Source organism: Acanthisitta chloris, unplaced genomic scaffold (genome assembly GCF_000695815.1).
Source record: "Acanthisitta chloris isolate BGI_N310 unplaced genomic scaffold, ASM69581v1 scaffold12333, whole genome shotgun sequence".
Lineage (NCBI taxonomy): Eukaryota > Metazoa > Chordata > Aves > Passeriformes > Acanthisittidae > Acanthisitta > Acanthisitta chloris.
This window is the reverse complement of record NW_008665466.1, coordinates 1-15,742: the sequence shown is the minus strand read 5'-3', so window position 1 is coordinate 15,742 and position 15,742 is coordinate 1. Positions and strand designations below refer to the sequence as shown.

The following is a 15,742-nucleotide window of genomic DNA, read 5'->3' as shown; positions in this document are numbered from 1 at the left end:
TTCCCTTCTCTCCCTTTTCTAACATGAAAACATTTTTCTGATGCAACATTTACATAATGGAGTAGATCTAGTCCTCGAGGAGGCCAATGCTAGTGTCTATCTTGCTCATCCTTCCTACGCACAGAGCTTTGCATTTGCCCTTGTTGAGCTTCACAAGGTCTCCCTTGGTTGGTTCCTCCAGCCTGCCTGGGGCCTTCTCGGTGGCAGCTCTACCACTGAAGCCTATCGTCTGCCCTTCCCCACCACACTTGGTGTCATCTTCAAACTTGTGGAGAGCATGCACCATCACCTCTTCATGGGTCATTGATAAAGATGTTAAAAAAGACAGGTCTCAGGATAAGCCCCTGTGATACTGGACTTTCAGTCAGAGTTTGGGTCCACTCTGTTGATCACAACTCTCCATGCCCAACCACACAAGCAATTTTAGCTTACTAAGTTTTCCATTCACCTATAATCCTGCAAAACACACCTTGGAGACTCAATATGCTTAAACACATTTGTTTAAATCCTGGAATTTAATTTGTAATTAAAAACCTTTATGATCTGAATACAACACATAATGGCAGTGAAAGAGACTGATGAGAATAAAGTTAGGATAAACACATACTATTACGAAAAGGCAAAATGAACCCTTTTGCTCAAAACAATTTAAACACTTCTTTGGAGATTAATAGGCAAAGAGGACAAATAGAAAAAAAATATTTTAAATAGTACTCTATATGAAAATTCCTGCCTTGCTTTTATAGACACTACTCATAACAAAGGCAAAATTAAAAGCAAGAATCTAACTACAGTCTATCTGTTCCTGCCCTTCTTAATTCTTTTGGGCTGAAAGAAGGTCTAACCTTCTAAGGTTTTGCACTGTATCTTAGAAAAGGTCAGGCAATAGCTGCGCAGGAATAGTAGATCAACAAAATGGCTGGTATAAAACATTAACAGAATTTTTTAATAAGAAAGTTTTGTAAATAAATACCTAATTAACCAATTTTCCAAATACAACTAACCATACCCAGATGTTGATTGTTTCTTGAAAATAAAGGTGTTTGAGATACACCTCTGAAAGCTTTTAGTGGTATTTCATAAATCAGACAGATTTTTAGCTGTTTGACAAAATAATCTGACATTTTACTATTACAGTAATTAAAAAAACAAGGGAAATTGTGCATTATCATTTGATAATGTTTAGTGACTGTTTAGTGACTGAGGGTACTTCATTTGACACATTTAAAAGATGTCTCCTTTTCAGAATAAAAAAATTAACCGCTATCTATTACATAGTATTCCTCTAGGTTGTCTAACACTATACATCTAAACCCAAATATAATGGGAATTTCTTTTTTTTAGAATGTTACCCTCTTCGAAAAAACGAGCAGCTGGAGGAGTATGGTAGTCCCCTTACACTGACCACTCGACAGATATCAAGTACTTCCCAGAAAATATGAAGAAATTTATTCAGTGTTTCTTTACATGCCAAGGAAAATTAGAATTAACACTAAGTCTTAAAATAACAGCAGCAGTGCACACTCATAAAGAGTCATTAGGATTTGCCAGGTTGAGTGTCACTTCAAGCACACCAGATTCATTGACTTAAGCTATGAGATTCTGATCAATCCAAGAACTGCACTGAGACAAAGAGCAAGAAAAACTAAAATAAATTCATCTAAGAAATAAATAAATTTTTAGTATTATGTGTTTGACCCTGGGTGTGTTTAGCAAAAGACCAAGATATCTCTGTGCTGTATGAGCACTTGTCACACCCCTTAAATGGAATCAACTGGCAGCTTTTAAAGCTCCTCATCTCTTTAATCTTTATTGCACCAGACAGCAGTTGGAGACAGTAACTATTTATGAATCTCTAATTCCATTTAATCAGTCTAGCTGATCAATGATGGTAATGAGAAACAAATGACAGAGAGAAAGCGAAATGAACAATATGCTCACTCTTTTAATACTATTTCACAACTACTGTCAATAATGCTCTTACCCTAATACGAAGGGAGAACTAAGTAGGGTCAATGCTGCACTTTTTTAAAAAAGCTGCACTCTTGAGAATGTGATAATATAAAAAATCATCATGGACTACAACATCAGCTTGCCATGGCACTGACTGTATTGAGAGTGAAAAACTGAAGAATTTCATAAGCATACTAGGACTGCATATCATCACCTATATGTTACACAAATCAAGAAAAGGGTTCACAAAATTCCTGAACAAAATCTCACTCAGGGAGCAGAGGGTTTTTTTCCTGTGAAAACACCTCTTTCAATCACAAATATAACTCATTCTGTATAAAGGAGATACTGGCTGTGACCTGGGTCGATGCATTTGCTTTTTGTCAGGGATCGAGATACAATCATGGTTACTAAGTGTTCTGATTCACTGCCCTAAGAGGAGGTATTGTGATGGCAGAAGTGTTTACTGCTTCTTCACCAGCTCAGTTGAGATGTCTACCCCAATATCATAAAGAACAGTCAATGGAACCCGTTCCTCAGTTGACAGCTGCCTACCCCAGTGTATTAACATAAACCATCCCTCATTCTGTTTATGCTAATACACTGTGTTTTAGACTATGGCAACCAGTTACCTGCCTCTTGCTCACAGCCATCCTGCAGGCCACATCACAGCCAGCAGGGAAGCTGTGCCAGCTGCTGTGGCAGGAAGAGTGCCTGCTGCCAGCGTTAATCCCCACCTGAGAGCATGAGTCAGCCCTCCCCAGAGCACAGATTATTTAGCACAACTGATTTCTTCTCATTTCATGAAAGTGATTGAGCACCTTTTATAACATGTTGTTTAGCTAAAGTATGCTGCAAAAATGTACCTCAGGCAATGAATTTACCTGTTTCGCCAGCTTTAAGAACTTGCCTATTTAATGTACTAGTAAGTTTAAAAAACAAGTTAAAACATTCAGAAGCTGTTCAGTCTAGAGTGTTTGGGGAAGTATATGAAAGAGATTTGATTTTCCTGTACCTCAGACAGCTTTGTCAAATATTCACACAAGAGGCTACAGCAGTGATTGCAATAAGTCATCTAAAGTTTGTCATAAGAAAGTACTTAAGTCTTCTAGTGGAGAACAATTGCCACAAATTGAGATCAAAGGCATGCTGAGCTACCAGAACAAGATGACTAATTGTTATGGGGCTTTTGGTATCACTGTAAAAAAAGAAGCTTGATCTTGTACTCAGTAATATTTATTAAAAGCACATGACTAGAGACCATCCCACTTTGCTGACCCCTTTTCCACTTTTCATACAGAGAAGCATAATGACTGTGTCTTCAGGCACTTCCAATTTGATAGGAAGAAACATAAGGATAGAGAAGCAGTAGTGAACAAAGAGTGTTTTGAGTCTGTTACCAATTAGAGTTTTATATGCCCTAATCAAATAGATGCATAAATATTTGCTGTAATAGATATTAATGCCAGTGTACACTGCTTGGTAGAAGAATCACAAGCACTAGTATCTTAGTACTATATTCTTATTCTCGTATCTGCAGCTAATAGGTACAAATGACTACCAGTAATTACAAAATTTCAAAGTATTGAGTTCGTGACTCAGCTGTACTACAAAACCATATTTCAATATTTGACTGTTACCAAACTCAGGTTAAATAGACAAGACATAATGACAAATAATTATAGTTTAAGATTTCATCAGATTACATTATTCTGATGAAAAGGAGGGATGCAGCTGTAAAGCTTTTGACATTTTTCCAAACAAGCTGTCCATAAGCAAACTAGAGAAGTCTGGTATCAATGGGGGTATAAAGCTGGTTGGAATACTATATGAAGTTAAGCTAGAGAAGATGCTTTTCAAACCTGCAGTCTGAGAAAAGACTGTTAAATACCATGAAGTCAAGGCTGGTACTCACAGCAACTCTAAGAGACTATAGAAGAGACCTGGAAAGGTAAATAGGGAATCATTTGGTGTTCTAAGATGGGCAAAACATGGTACGTACTGAAACCAGTGATGGGGTGTCAGTGCTGTGGAAGGAGCTCTGGGTCTTATTTGGAGTCACATCCCAACACAACCACACACTGAATGTGGCAGCTATTGAGAAACAGAGAGGCAGCATGCTTAGGTAGGTACCTAAGTGGAAGGAGAGACTACAAAATATATGAATTAGCTCTTGTGTTGGATCAACAGAAGAAATGACTCATCTGGACAAATGTGCCCTAGTTTTAGAGTCCTCAATTTCAAGAAGGATGTGGACTAGATGAAAAGAATCTCAAAAGATCGCAACAGCGTGATCAAAGGTCTAGAAAACACTACTTACCAGGAAAGATTAAATTAATTAGGTGTTCTCTAGCCCAAAAGAAAATATAACTGAGGGTGGATATAGTAAGTCCCAAATTATATCACAGATTCTTTCACAAAGAAGAAGGAATAATTTCTTTTTTATGGCCATAATGAGCAGGAGAAAAGCTAATGCACTTTAACTGCAGTAAGAAGTATGTGGTTTAGTTATAACCAAAAATACTGCCTCCAGCTTCCTACATTTCTTATATTAAGGATGCTGAAGCAATGCAATTTCTAGCCATCTGTGAAATATTAATTTTTGCAGGTTTTTTGAAATAAGTTAGACAAGCATATATCAGCAATGACTTAGGTACAGCTGTTTCCGTCTTAAGAATACATTAGACATCCTTCTGAGATCCTATGTGTCTATCATAATCAAAACTTATCTCTTGTTCATTGCCAATATATAGCTTCTCAAATGTAGGAAAGTCATGCATCTCTGATAACCAGCTGCTATATTTCAAATACGTTTTTTTCATTGCTGCCCTTCTGGGATGATCTTCCCACGAACTGTTTCAAAATGTAATGCATTACACTCAAAAATATCCTTAATGTTTACAAAGGCTCAGTAACACTTCACTTCCTAGTGTGCTAATGTTGTCATCTGAGACATTCGTAGATACTGCCACCTGAATTTCTATATACATGACTATCCACTTTTTTTCATTAAATGTGTTATGTTTTGAATGTTTGCTCTTTGGGGCAAGGTTTATCATTTAGTTTTTCATTTCAACAGCGCTAAGTACAATAAAGTCTCCGTCATCTGTGAATGTTAGCTGCCATGGTACTACAAACAATAATGACACAATGTGCTAACAAACTAACACAGCAGGGTGCTATGGGAAAGAACTGAGATTAATTTCAGTGTGACTGGCCATGTAGCAGAAAGTGCTTGCAGTTGGTGTCACTTTAGTCTGGGCTCTTTCCGTGGAAAATCCTACATCAGCACTGGTGGTTAGTGCACAGTGGCTCCTGTTCACCCAGAGAATATATGTTCTTACTTATCTGGCTCATCTTGAAATGACTTACAGACACCAAAAAATAATTCAATTGCCCCTTCCATTTTCCCCAGTTTTGTTTCATCACTGATGGACTGTTCATAGCCACACTCTTCTTTGTTTTTATTTCAAAATTGTTACAGCCTTTAAATTATTTGCAATTTGTAAAGTACCCACCAATAGAACAACAACAATGGTAAGAGACAGTGTTGACTTTGAAGGTAGATACTGAATATATTCCATCATTCTGGTTAGAACAGGTTATAATCCAATCTTCCTCCTAAAGTGATTTGATCTCATGAAGCATCAACCAGACTAAGGAACAGTTCTTTGGCTGAAGAGACTTTCTGTCATTTGGCTTTGTGTATTTTGAAGCTGCAGCATTTACATTTGGCAGTTATCCTCATACTTCTCTTTCTAAAGCATCTGAAACCACTTATATCTTTCATATTCTTCTGTTTAAATTCACATTGCTTTTTGCCTCTGTGAGTGTAAGGAAACCATCACGATTATTCCCTGCTACACACTTCTCTTCCAGCTGTGTGTCAGTATCCCTAAATCCTATCTTATGGATTGTTTTAAGTAAAATAATAGCCATGCTGGCTCAGAACAAAGTCCATTTCATTTGGCACTCCTCCTAACAGGCATCTACAGCAGACTTACAGTGGCACAAGAACATGACAGGCAACCACAGAGTAAGCTTCCCATTGCAAGGATCAGCAACTCAGAGACTTTCAGAGGCAAAGGTGATGCCTTTCTAAAATAGCCTAAGAGTGAGGTTTATTATGGTGTCCTATGCCTTTAGAAGAATGTCATGTGTACTTTAAACAGATAATTCTACATGTAATTTTAGGGGCTACAAATTAAAGACATTCAAGATCATTCCCATAATGCAAGGAGGTCCCAAAACTTCTTTTCACAACCCTATCCTATAACAATTCAAATGTAGATATACAAAGGGCTCAATGATCAGGAAGTCTACAATTCCCACTGGGAAGCCTACAATTCAAACTGTAGGCAACTGTCAGAAATACAGAATTTCCACAGCTAGTGAGTGCTCTTCTTTGGAAATGAACATGCTGCACTCAGGAAGTTCACTATAGAACCCTATGCAAAACTAAGAATTCTGAGTGGAACAAACAACAAACATAGCTGACTAAGGCATTTGTGAGCAGTAGTATCTGAAGATGGAACATGGTGATTAATGGAAGGCTACACTCCTGGGTAAAGAAGCACGTCTTGTTCACTTTTACACATCAGTGATCTAGAAGAAGGAATTTGCAAAATTGTCATGAATTGGTGGTTAAACAAATCTGAGCAAGGATAGTCTAGTGATATAAGAGTTAAAATTACAATTAATAATCAAGCTGGAAAAGGTATATGGGATAGATGTCCACACATAATTCAGCAGTAAACATGTGACATAGAGAAAGCTAAAAATAAAAAATGATAAACCTGAAATACCTTTAGAACCCATATAAATATAGGAAGCATCACAGAAAGCCAAACATAAAAGTCTCATATCTATGTATATATAGCAAGATCATTTTATCTAGAAATAGACAAAAGAGGCGTAACTTCACAAAGTTACTATTTATACCAGCTCCAATGAACCAAATAGGACACTTGTATTATTTAAACATAGCAACTATCTATTCACTTTCCTGTGAAGTATATATTCCCTTATAACTGCAAAGCTGACAAACACGGCCAGATGTTGAAATATCTGTTACCATACATACACACTTACCCACATGGTCTGTATGTAAATACAATATAGCTTTCTTCATCGCTTCGTTCAATAAATGTAACACACGTGTACTTTTCCCAGTGCCGCATAGCCTGTTTGAACATGGCGCGCTGGGTGCCTGGAAGAGTAATTGCATGAGATGAAATAAGTGACTTTTCCAACTGCATCTTCTTCCTTACAACCAATACTAGGAATATAGGCCTGAAAGAAGCCAGTGAATCATGTCCTGTGTCCCAGCAGTCCCATGTACTGCCAGATTCCAATTAAAATGAAACTCAGACCATCAGCTCATCATAATGTATGTGCCTGCAAGGGGACTAATACTGGCTGACACACTCTAGTAAATATAAAACCTGCAATAAAGACCACAACTATGTTACGCCAGAGGAAGACAACAGATGAAATACAGTGTTGCTTATGTGCCTGCATTAGCATCATATTTGCTAAGTCATTTCCCAGATGAAATTATCAAGTGAGCCGCATTCCGGTGAGAAAGAAAAAAGGAAATAAAAAAACCAGAAAATTGAGGAACCCTTGATCCTACCTATTTAGCTAGTAGGAAAAAAAAATCCTACAGCCTTCAAGTCTGGAGAGCAGTTTAACTTAACGCACTTAGAAAAAGATACCAGTCAAAGCATACCAGTCAAAGCATTTAATTTAAACAAGTCTGTCATGAACAGGGACCGGTCTCCATTTCTTTGCATCAATATATTTCAGAAAAAAAGAGATAAACCTAAAGTGGGAAATCAGAATTTGATAAAAGACTAAGCACACCTAGATATTGTTTTAAAAATGAGAAACACATTAAGAAAATATCAAAACTATACTCTAGATGCAGAAGCAGCCAGGACACATCTCAGCACAGAACACAAAGACAGCTAGTATAAAGTACTTCAGAGAACAGAGCTGTGTAATTCCACTGCCTGACAAAACGTAAGGCTTATTGATGTAGAGGCAGCATCTGAGAATATAGTTGTATTGCTTCTGAGCTGGAAATTCACAAAGAACAGTATTATTTGCCATGAATTTGCTAGTAGAAATACATCCACCTTGCAGGTTACAGTATAATTTAAAAAGCAAAACAAAACACCCAAACAAGCAAAACAAAATCCACCTTTTTTAAACTTTAAGACAAAAACCCCACAAAGTTCATAAAAACAGCAAGTTCAAATCACGTCAGATTTAAAAATTAAAGGTTATTTCAACCCATCTTGCCCTTTTCTTTTATCTTTAAGCAATGTTTTCCAAGTTTTAGTATTTATCCTTGGCTATGAGAAAAGCACAATGTTTAATATGATATGCTTTCATTTGGTTTACTACCATTATTTCAGAAGATGGTAATCCCAAAGCAAAGGTCACATTTGGCATAGTACTATGTAAATGCTCAAACTGAAAGTCTGACTGTAGATGTCAGTTTGAAAGGAATGACACTGGTTTCTTGCTATACATATGCACACAATGTGTAAGCATTTGCATGTTTCTTTTGGTTCCCTGTATTATTATGTACAATAAATAAGATGTTATTACATATCTTTTCCCATATATCTTTGTTTTTCTTGCTCCATTTTTGTTTTAAATTATTTGTTACATCCACATTTATATTGATCCATTTATATTTATCAGGGACCACAAATGTTTTAAACTTTAGCTACAGTTTTCTGCTAATACTATATACTGTGAAGCCAGTCTTTCTTCTTGTCATATACAATGTCTGTGTGTACCCATCCAAAAACCAAACTGAGGAATGACAAAACACATTTGAGTCAGCTTGTTCAGTGAAATCAGTTATGCAGAATACATGTCACACCAGTTAAACTAGACATATTCTTGTGCTAAATATCCTGCTTTTAATTAAAAATAAAAAAAAAAAATATTGGAGATTCTGTAACTCAGACTCTTGGAAACAAATGTGCAACGAGAAATATCAGGCAAAGAAACAGCCTTCCCTCTCTAAAACATAGCTGTAAGTTTTTATTATGTACCTTGCCTTGAGGAAATTTTTTTAAGTATGACTAGTATTTTCAGAACAGTTGTACTTCAGGCCTGTTCCAACAGAAACCCTTCTATTGACTTCCATAGAATGAATTTCGTTTTAAAAATTTGGAAAAAAAAAGAAAGTAATTAAAAAAAATCGTATTTCCTCTTTCTGTCCAAAGCACAAAGCTTACCAGTGAAATTTCCACCTATTACATATGGAATGACACCCCCTGGCCATATTCTTTCTGTTCGTGATGTAGCAGCTCTGGGAAAACGGTTTTTCTCATTTTTCCCCGAGAATTTTACAGTAGTTCTTCCTTTAGATGTATTATTTTGCTCAAAACCTGTAATGATAATTAGAACACCGAATGAGATCACACACACACAAAAAAAAAAGAACAATTCTTTTCCAGCTCAGATTATTTCTTTATGCCCTTTAAAAGTAGGACACTGTCGTTATGCAACAGTCTATCATTACTTGGTTTTCTGAGAAAGGCTTGAAATGAGGAGTCTGAATCCTCATTTTTTCAGACATATTTGCACATATGTTTATCGACTGGAGTGTGCATTGCATAATTTCATCTAAATTTTCTCATTTAATGATATTTTTTAAATCATACTCCCTGCAGTTTTGGGGTTTGTTTCTTTTCTGGTTTTTGTTTTGTTTTAAATAAATTAGGATTTTTCCAGCAAAGAAGGAAAGACTTTGGACAGACCCAAAGTAATCAAGTCATTCACTATCCACTTCATTTGTATTGCAACATCTAGAAAAAGAAAGCGCATGACCATCATTAAAGCACTCCACAGTAGGAAGTCCATACATTTTTCATAAACTAACTTTTGGAACGCTATGAGTAAGTGTTACTCATGGCTGGAATTTCTTTACAAGAGAAAAAATGTCCACTATTTTCAGGGATATTACCAGCATTCATCCCACTGCAGACAAATCTTTCCAAATTTACTGAAACTTACTGTGACAACAGAAAAGGACAAGGATAGTTAGACAAGGACCAGAAGTACAAGAGCAGGTGCTTCTTCTGAAGCAATTTATAAGTTAGTACACAGCTCAGTGCAGCTGATTAAAACAGATCCCTTGAAGGGTGATCAATAAAGTGCGATCAATAAACTCAGTACAGTTGAAGTCTTCTTACTCATTGAAGAGTACACCCTCCCTCTGTGAGAATCCCCTGTGATACCAGCTGTACCTAAGTGTTAATGACTATGGTAGCATCAGGGGGGATTCTAGGGCAGGATCATGGTAAGGAATCTTGGCACTGCCCCAGGGCTGGGAGAGCAGCAAAAGGAAGAAAGGGAAACTACAGCACAAGGCAGGGAAAAAGCTCTTTGATACACGGAAGAAAAGCCTGCCTTGTAATAACCAATAAATAACTTAAACTGCATCAAGGAATGATACGGAAAATTCCAAGATTGAAAAATAAACCACTCAGGTAAAGCATTTAACTTACCCTTGTCATTAAATAAGTGTGTAAGTGAGAACTATGCAACAGTCTACAACATAGGTAGACACTTCACATAAAAACTGTTGTTACACTTAATACGCAGAATTACTGAACCACACCACATGTTTATATAGATGTTTTGCCATTCCAAATTCTTTTTATCAGTGCTCTTCAGAACTCTGCATAAGAAATTTAAGCCAAATTGCATACAAAAGATGACAATAATTTATGCAATACTAAAATTTTAATTCTTATAATGAATGAACATTACATATCAGACCACATGTGCAAAGGCAGATACCGTGCTCCAGTTAACCTTGCAAGATACATTTAGACATAACATCATGCAATTATAATGGACTTTCACAGATTTTCTTTTTTGAGGCTGAGGTTTCATGACATTAACGTGACGTCTCCTTGCATTAAATACGGTGAGTAAACTCAACCAGCATTATGGGGATTCCACTTCTACAGTCTGCTGAATTCAAGTACATTCATATTGACAAGAGTATGATTAGTACAAAAATGTGCTTGTTCAGCACAACACACTGTAAGTACTTCCAGCAGAGTATGAATCATTAGGATGCCCCACATAGCTCCAAAATAAAGAAAGAAACAAACAAAATTAGCAGCTATGTAGTATAGCCTACCTGCAATGAAAAGACATTGAACTGATATTAGTTGAACTGAAAACTGCGAACACACCATAAGACAAAGTTAAGCAGTTTTTAATATGACTTTTAAAACTATGCATTTTAGCTTTCAGATTTGATACTGGAAATAGAACTCTAAGAAAGTGCAACAAAGAGCTAATCTCTTCATTACTATTTTTGCACTATTTACTTTATAATTTCTTTATACCAATAGTAATACACAGAGGCTTTAAAGTGTTAAAGTACTAGCATCATTAATGTTCATGATACATTATCACATCAGGCAACTTGCTAATTTAAACAGTGAAAATACCAGAGCCAAATCTTCTTATTCTCTCTATAAGCTGATAGAGGGCACCACGGTTTTTTGACATTCCATGCTCTCCAAAGCCACCTTTAAAATGAAAAGGAAAAAAAGAAAGGAATTTTACAAAAGTTAAAAACATAGAATCTTACACCTACAGCAACTACATAGCCTGGAGAGATTAAAAAGTACCCCATATAATCGGCAATGCATCTTAAAGGAAGAGGATTATTCTTCCTTAAAGAAAGGAATTATTCTTCAACTATTTGCATAAAAATTTTTTCATCTACTCTTGACAATGAAATAAAAACACATTATTAGCTGAAAAAATTTCTAATGTGCATTCCAGAATGTAAGCCAACATGTCTTTGTTATTCAGACAAGTCATGACAATTACATCATCTAATTATTATTTGGAGCTTTTTTTCTTCCTGGTGACCTTGACACACTCAGAGCCATATTGATTGACAGCTAAAAGGCTTACTCACATAAATTTCCTGAATGCATGCCATAATCTTCTCATTTCAAGGGAGGGGAAAGAGGGAAAGCAAACAGCCAAAAGTTTCATCAGAAAAAAAAAAAAAAGCAACAAAACTGATGCAAACTTAATATGGTTGATTTTACCATGAAAGATTTGGTTTTCTTGCCAGCATGCAAATAGATGTCAATGCACTCTAAAGGCTCTGAAACATCACACGCTGGTGTATATTGCAGTGTATATTCCTCCTAGGCATACATATACATATGTATGTCTCTGTCATTTCAGCAATCAACGAGTAAGAAAATCTAAGCTATTAAGCAGTATATTTTAACATTCAGTATGACATTTACAGACATAAAGCATTTCTGGGTTTACTGCATAAAATCTGCCACATTCTCCCTTCACATATAAACTGCAAGTGCCTTTTCAAACACCAGTAAACCAGAAGCAAGAATACTGACATTGCACTAGTAAAAAATCATTCAGAATTGTTCTGAAAGTTTGCAGTAGGTTGCATTTTAAAATTCATAATCTGTTATAGGACAAGAGAGTTTTCAAACTATTTTTACAACAGGAAAAGTAAAAAGAAAGAAATAGATCATTGGCTCCTCCAACCACCACTTAAAAGACCTTTCCCACTTCCCATAAAAACTTTCAATATATATGTAGAAAATATATTTAACAGCAGCTTAAAATCAAATTACAGATGAGAAAATTCCTTATAAGGCAAGTGAGCGTGTGGCTTCTCAGTGAATAACAATGTGCCTAATTATTTGGATTACACTGTCACATAGTTACTGGCTCCCTTGAGAAAAATTTTCCAAATTTTTGAAAACATTTTAGATAGATGAGGTAATAGTTCAACACATTCCTTTCCAACAAGTTACATGGTAACTATAACATACACTGCAGAGGATATAACATTGATCATCATTAATGCAATTGTCTTTCATGCTAACATTCATCTTCTAAAATAAGGCATATAGCTAAAGATTCCAAATTAATATTAAAAAATCCTTAAAAGCATCAACTGTCAGACATAACAGAAAAAAAACCAAAGCTTCCATTATTTACTTAAAGAAACTGTTATTCTACATTTCTAGGAAAAAAAAATCCCAAAACTCATTTCTGTTTTACCACAGACTGTGTATTAAAATTCATGGAAAAAAAAATGAAGTAAAAGTATCTCACTTAACTAATCTGTTTTATATGAATAATATACAGACTTGCCAAGCCACACAGTATAAAGAAGCTTTTTTAAAAAATCATATTTGCTGCATCTTCTCATACTTCAGGCAGGAGAAGGAGGATACTTTTGGCAGTTTGGACTTTTCTCAGCTTACTGTTGTTTCTGTTTACAGTGATTATGCATTTTGCTTAGATGAAATGAAAAATAGAATTACAGAACCACACATGAGAAGCTCACAGATTATCTGATCCTGCAAATCCAGGCAGATAATCCTCACCAAAAGGAGCAGTCACATAATGTGAATCAGAGCCTCAGGATTTTAATTAGAGTTGCAATGACAAGTGTGACTCCACCACTCCATCTTGATGGTTTACAACCAAGTATCTAGCCCTTCTACCTGATGGCACCTTTAGTTCGTAAAGATCAACAACAGAAAGTGCTCAGAATTTAAGTTTGCCATTAATTGCCACTTTGTCTATCTGTCCAAATAACCAACTAAAGCAAATTTTTGTTTTCTGTATTACAGGCATCCTACATTTCTTTTCCAGGTGATACCTAATATCAATTAGCTAGTTGCTGGCAACTTTTCAGAAATTAGGGGGAGAAAAGTACACTAGGCTGTGCAGTTTGCAAAACCAGGCTAAACTCCTACTTTATGCACGAAGAATGCTGTAAATTTAGGAAAAAAACTACGTATTTTAAATGTAATACTGAGTTCCCCAATACCAAAAATCAAGACTGTTGAGGATTCACTGAGAGCAATTACAAAGTAATTATAACTTCAACAGAGTTTGCTCTCCAGAGTTAATCCCACAGACCATTACAGTTACATTGACTCCTCTTGTGCTATAGAAGTAGAAAAAATTGATCCAAATGCATTAGTAATCCTCAAGAAGGGTGACCCAATATCCTGAATAGGATACATGCATTATCTTTTCTTGTGGACAGTATCACAAAACATGCAAAGAAAGAAAAATTAAAGAATAGGACATGAAATTTAATTTAAAAAAAAAAAAGCTTTGAAATGTATATTCTTTGTGGCAATTAATAAAAAATATATAAAATTAAAAATAAAAAGCAGCCAAAAAAAACCCACAACAACAGTGCAGTCCAAAAGAATAAAAAAGAAGAAAATCTAAAGAAATCGCTTGACTGCATCCACTTTAAGGAGAAATGGCCAATCTTGCTCTATATTTTGTCAGCAAAACTAGCACCTGAAATACATTCAAAGCCAACTAAAACTATTTTTTCTGGGGGGAAAGGGCTTAAGGGAACTCTATTAATATTTTTTAATCCGATCTAGAAATGATCAAAGGTGTTCCTGCCTTGAAAAAACAAGTGGCTTTAAAAGGACATAAAATAATTTTGCATGTTGTCATCAAAATAGTCTAATCACAACATCTAACTAGGAAAAGTAAATATATTTTTAATATGTCAATATTGAAAGCCTAAATTTAAAATCACTTTTTTGGCCTGAAAAACTACTTTCTGATTATTTGTCCAAGTAATACTTATTTCCACATATCAGGAATAAGTTATAGTAGCTCAGTTCAGGAACATATAGAATATGCTTAACAGATAAGAAATTTCAAATATACATTTATGCATTTTCTAATAATATTTTTGCCAGACTTTTCCTAAGTAACTTGCCTTTTTTTTTTGGTACCATAACCTGAAAGTTTACAAATTCTCTGTTACCAATTTACAAATCAGAGCCTGAGAGCATAAGTATTTTTAGACATCAGACAGACATACATTTAAACATGGATTGTGTTTTCTCTCTCACACAAATACACATATTTACATATAAATAATATCTCTTTATCTATCTGTCTAAATATCCAACTGCCTATGTTAAGCAGATTGCAGCTTCTGGCGTTAATGCACTGTATCTTAACAATAGCAAATAAACATGCATTACAATGTCAGCTCAATAGTTGCTTTTTAGACAAAGCAAATTCTAGCAAGGATAACACATTCTAGTGTTACTTCCAGATCTGGGTAAAGAACAAGATGAAACAGGAAAACAAAGCAAAGGGAGGAGTGGCAATCCAAGGCTCCCAGTTTTGCCTCCAGGATACCACCTATGTTCTCCATAGGGGGTGTGTGCTCTGCTATCAGGAACTTTCAGCAATGAAATCAAAGCTTTGTATTACTTCTTTTCCCACATGACCACAGGCAGTGTGGACTTAAGGCTTCCATCAGCTTCTGCTCCTCAATTCGACAAGGTATTTTAATCAGAAATGCCAGAATAAAATTAAAACTTTTGCTTCTCTTTTTCTTTCCTTAAAGCAAATTTATACTCATTGTTTAATAATTTTTTAACTGTAAACTAATGATACCCAAGACATTAGACTGATTTTCCACACTTAAAACAGAGATTGCCTTCTATGCAGAACTAACCAACAGGAAAAAAAGTTAAAACAAGCTTGAAATAGCATACCTGTGTTATGGCCAAGTCGTTCGTTGGAGTGCTGCGTAAGGTCAATCGTCCTGTCAATTTGAAAGATTTTTAAGTCTTCATCATCTAAGGCAATATCTCCCCAAAAGACAGCTTTAAATAAAAAAGAGCTCAATTTAATTAAAGAATTTATTTGGACAATAAAACCAATCTGAAGAATATGATGCCACGTT

The 15,742-nt window shown here is 35.5% G+C and overlaps 1 protein-coding gene across 1 annotated transcript in view; it reads right to left on the bottom strand.

The window, feature by feature from the left end:
• The window catches only part of LOC103799451 (tolloid-like protein 1), a gene marked incomplete at its 5' end in the record, with an annotated part of 71,899 nt that extends 56,237 nt beyond the window's left edge, over positions 1–15,662 (bottom strand). Inside the window, 4 exons of the mRNA XM_009071773.1 lie at positions 7,045–7,162; positions 9,213–9,365; positions 11,448–11,528; positions 15,552–15,662. Coding sequence (XP_009070021.1) covers positions 7,045–7,162; positions 9,213–9,365; positions 11,448–11,528; positions 15,552–15,662 — 463 coding nt within the window. The remainder of the gene's footprint in view (positions 1–7,044; positions 7,163–9,212; positions 9,366–11,447; positions 11,529–15,551) is intronic.
• Between the last annotated feature and the right edge of the window lie 80 nt (positions 15,663–15,742).